General features: G+C 43.3%; 1 protein-coding gene across 1 annotated transcript in view; it reads right to left on the bottom strand.

The window, feature by feature from the left end:
• Positions 1-919: 919 nt before the first annotated feature.
• Positions 920-4,605, bottom strand: part of lhfpl4a (LHFPL tetraspan subfamily member 4a) — a gene marked incomplete at both ends in the record, with an annotated part of 42,707 nt that continues 39,021 nt past the window's right edge. The window contains one exon of the mRNA XM_080727391.1: positions 920-973. Within this exon, the coding sequence (XP_080583517.1) occupies positions 920-973 (54 nt within the window). The remainder of the gene's footprint in view (positions 974-4,605) is intronic.

Genomic DNA, 4,605 nt, shown 5'->3' with positions numbered 1-4,605 from the left:
AGATTAGGTATTGAAAATACACACTTTCTTCCAGGACATGACAGTCAAACAAAACGGGCTTGCAATCACACATGTTTCAGAGTTATATCACGAGGCAAGAAATGCTTAGAGTCCTTTTTTTAAACCATGTTTCCATAGAAACATAGTGACATATACTGTACAGTTCACACACCTCAGTTTTCCTTTTGTGGTTCACATCAGACCTCATCATATACAAAGAGATGAGTTGAAAATTGGCCTGAAAAAGATATGCCTCAAAATTACACTGTGGCTGTACAAAAGTTTGCCCCACCCCCACACACACTTTATTTGTTAGGTTTTATTTAATTATTTTTAGGCTGTTTTATTATTATTTCAGAAGTAGCACCTTTTGTGCTTTTACGTATGCACTTTGCGGCGATTCTTTTTTAAAGCTGGCATTTGCTTGTTTCTTCCCACTGCACTCTTGAATACAAATATGTAACTATATTTTCATAGAATACGCCTCTTTTTTGCAAGCTTTAATCATCCTTATCAATAACTTCAGCATCGTTATTAACAACATTGACATGTGAATTACGTTTTTTATCCCAGAGATGTATTTAAAAAAGAATAATACTCTGATCATAAGGTGTCCTTTCCATTCAAATGAACACACAGTTTCTCTCTGTGAATATGTTCCATGTCAGTCCTATTGTAGGTTCCAGTCTGCTGGACTCAGCTAAGGGCCCAAATCAAGGACCTAAAAAGCTTAGCAGGGTAACTCCACATTACAATCCGGAGGGTTTATTTAAGTCTCTCTGTTACAAAAGTTTAAATGAACACTGAGGAATAGCACTGTGTGGGGACTGGGTTGGGGGCCGTGGATGGGCTAAAGTAGAAGGAGAAAGGTTGCGAGGAGGAGGAGGAGGCAGGATACAGATGAAGAGGGATGATCATCTCAGTGGAACCGTTGCACGCCAAACCTCGGATCCTTTGGGTCCCGGATTTCAATCTGGAAGGCAAAGAGAGCAAGATAAGAGGAGGTGAAACATTGTTAGGGTTGCAATCACTTTAATGCCAACAGCTAGATATGACTGGAGGAGGAGGACAGTTGAGACATGCAGGGGAGCATCAGGGATCTCAAGCATTCTTTTAGGGAGGGACCCCCTGTAACTGCCTCAAGAGAACTAGTGCTTTAACTGATACCGTAAAGTTATTCTCCATGCACAACGCATGACAAAGATCTGATAAAAAACAGATTTTCAAGCTGTGTCACAGACTAGTGTTCTTTTTTGCAAGCAATAACATTCCCCTCTTTGTATTTACCTACTGTATGATGTTTTTATTTTTAAATTGTTTTCCCCTTTTTTTCCTGACTATATCTACTGCATAGTAATGTCTTCTATCCGTCTGTCATTCAATGTTATATGAGATACTTAAATGGTTTCCTATGGAAATAAGCTTAGTCTTTTCTAGGATCTCCTTTTAGTAGACCTTGTACCAGTGAACTGTACTGTCATGAAACTGTACTTTTTCCTATGCAAACTTCTCCAAATAAAGTCTTCAATCAATCAATCAACCCCGACAAGAGAGAGGAGGCTCAAAGCGTTGACATAGTTGTGTTTTGCTTTAGGTTGTGTTTTTAGTAACGGATGATGTCATACATCGACCTCTGTGTGTTTCTAGTAACGGATGATGTCATACATCGACCTCTGTGGTGTATGATGCATTGAAATGATGTGGGAGACAGCGGGGGCACACGACACCTACACGGTAAAATGGGTTATTTTAATTATGAGAGTGCAGAAAACCATCCATGTTTGCACTCTCAGAGTCAAATGAACCTTGAGGATGTTGCTGTGTATACTGTATGGCAGCTCTTTATTAATGGGGTGACTGATTCAATTCCATGGCCTTCATGGATACCTCCAGAGAATAGAGATGTCTGTTTCCACTACATTGTGCTATGTAATCACCTTAATGGCAGCACCCAATCTCGCGTGTGTGTGTGTGTGTGTGTGTGTGTGTGTGTGTGTGTGTGTGTGTGTGTGTGTGTGTGTGTGTGTGTGTGTGTGTGTGTGTGTGTGTGTGTGTGTGTGTGTGTGTGTGTGTGTGTGTGTGTGTGTGTGTGTGTGTGTGTGTGTGTGTGTGCGCGTGCGTGCGTGCGTGCGTGCGTGCGTGCGTGCGTGCGTGCGTGCGTGCGTGCGTGTGCAGCATATGCAATGAACTGCCTGAGTATGTCTGTGAGGAATTGTACAAGGCAGTGTTTTAAGCCTGACATATACATTGTCTGTTTCAAATGTTTTTTTTTATTAATTTAGAATTTAAATATAGGGCATGATGTCAGGCCAATGTAACATTTTAAAGAAAACAAAGACAAACAAGAAAAACAGAACAACAACAAAACACATTTTCGGCACATAACAGCATCATAGGACGGTGTATAGATGAAGCATCAGGCCAAAGTTATGCTCCGTCGCATGACTTGCAGACCAAAAGTAGGAGGCCTACAAGCTCACGATGCATCGCGTTTTGAGCTTGTAGGTCGGCTATTTTTGACACGCGACACGGTCGCGCAACACAGAATGAATCGAGCCTTAGTGGGCCCTGACATATGAGTCAATGTGAGCTGGCAAGATGTGGAATATAAAAAGGACCTAAAACAAACAATGGGGGGAAAGACATACTAATGTAATAGACTTGAAAGGTCACACCTTAATACATCCTCTCTGACATTTCCAGACCCAATCCCAAGAAACATTTCCCTCTGTTTGTTAAATTGGTTTTTATGTCGCAGGCTAATACTCTGAGCAGCAGTACTGGTGGAAGAAGTACTCTGAGCTTTTACTTAAAAAGTAGCAATATCACAATATAAGTAGAAATATGGAGCACAGGACAAGGCAGGTTAGGTTATCGTGGACCTAGTGGGAAAACTTGTCAGGTAGAAATGGAGAAATGAGCGTGGATTATTTGGGGAGTCAAGAATCCAAGGAACCCTGGGCATACCATCCCACATAGGCATGGTTGCCTGGCTGCATCGCCGGTTCGATTCCCGATCCAGCACAAGCTTTGCCGCATGTCACTCCCCGTCTCTCCTCACATTTTCTGTCAGTCTACTGTCCTATCAATAAGGGCATAAAAGCCCCAAAATAAATCTTAAAAAAAGAAGGAACCCAAGGGGAACATCATTTTGATTGTATGACCTACTGTATACTGGGTTGGACCTATAGGGCAGGGGCTGAATCTGAAACAAATGTACTTTGCTTTCCATGTCTATAATGCATTATAACCAGTGAGCTTGTAGATCTGCTATTTTCACAATTTAAAATAATAATCGTTCATAAATCACAATCGAGGCAAAAGTTTGAAATAACCGTGATATTGATTTGAAGTCATATCACCCAGGTCTGTGGGTCATAATGGGGACTATTAGGGCCAGCGACTCAATTAAGAGGGCGGCAATGTCATTTTCTAAGCCTCTGTTGTTCACTCAGTCACAGCTGCGTCTGTATGAACTTCCTGTTTGTTTGACGAGCCTACAGTCTGTGTGGGGGGATATTAATAGCTGTAGCACTTTGTGATGACTCATCCACCACGACAGCCAATTTAATGAAAATCGGATTACGCCAAAAGTGAATCAATAGGGGTTTGGAGGGGAGCCAGGGGCGGAGTGAATAGATGATGGAGGGGAGGGGGAATAGTAGGGGATTACAGTGTTATTAATCTGTTTATGGGTCTGCCCGGCTTGTGCCTCTATCTCACACCGAGCAGGTGTCAAATCTGTCTTGACCAGGGAAGGGTGTCTGCGGCGCAGACAGAATTAAGTCATCACATTTTCCCACCTTAGAGAACAGACGGCCAGGGTGTCCGAGACACCTCCTGGCAGGGGCGTCACACCAAATTCTGGGCCCTGGGTACAAGGATTCACTGCGGGCCCCCCATGAATGTTAACTATTGAAAAATAGCAGATATACAAGCTCACTCACAGCGCGGCAGTGCCGCGCTGTGAGCTTGTAGATCTGCTATTTTTGAGGACCCCCAAGATGATATGTATTTGGCCACGGACCCCGATCTCAAAATATTTAGTTCCAGGGACCCCCAGAAGCAAAATTTGAGTTAGAAATGTTCGCTTAAAAAATACATATATTCAAAGATTTTCACACATTTTCACAACTTTTCAAAGATAGCAGATCTACAAGCTCGCAGCGCGGCTCTCGGTGCTGCGCTGTGAGCTTGTATATCTGCTATTTTTCAATAGATAAAGTTATTAGGGCCCCTCCACCTTGGGCCCCAGTAACTCAGTCCCACTTTCCTACCCCTTGTGACGCCCCTGCCTCCTGGAATGTGAAACTGCCATCAGCTATTGTAACCCCCCCCCCTTAGCCGAGCATCCTCAGCCCCCCCACCATCAACCCTGAAAGTGTTTACACCGAGGTTGGGCTGCATGCCCAGAAGCAGGATGCTGTGCAGAGCTCGCTCAGGAGGCCATTACTCTAATTGGTGGGTTTACTTATTGTGTGACCACGGATCTATGAAAAACAACTTGTCACTTCAAAAACTGCTGTCGGCGGGGCCTTGTCATTTGAGTCTTTATGTGAGCGTGTTGGTGTGGGTCATGCTTTATGTTCAGACTGTTAGAAGTAC

This window comes from Nannobrachium achirus, assembly GCF_963921795.1.
Source record: "Nannobrachium achirus genome assembly, chromosome: 6".
In the NCBI taxonomy this organism is placed as follows: Eukaryota; Metazoa; Chordata; class Actinopteri; order Myctophiformes; family Myctophidae; genus Nannobrachium; species Nannobrachium achirus.
Note: the sequence above shows the minus strand (reverse complement) of the source record. Positions and strands in the feature narration are given on the sequence as shown.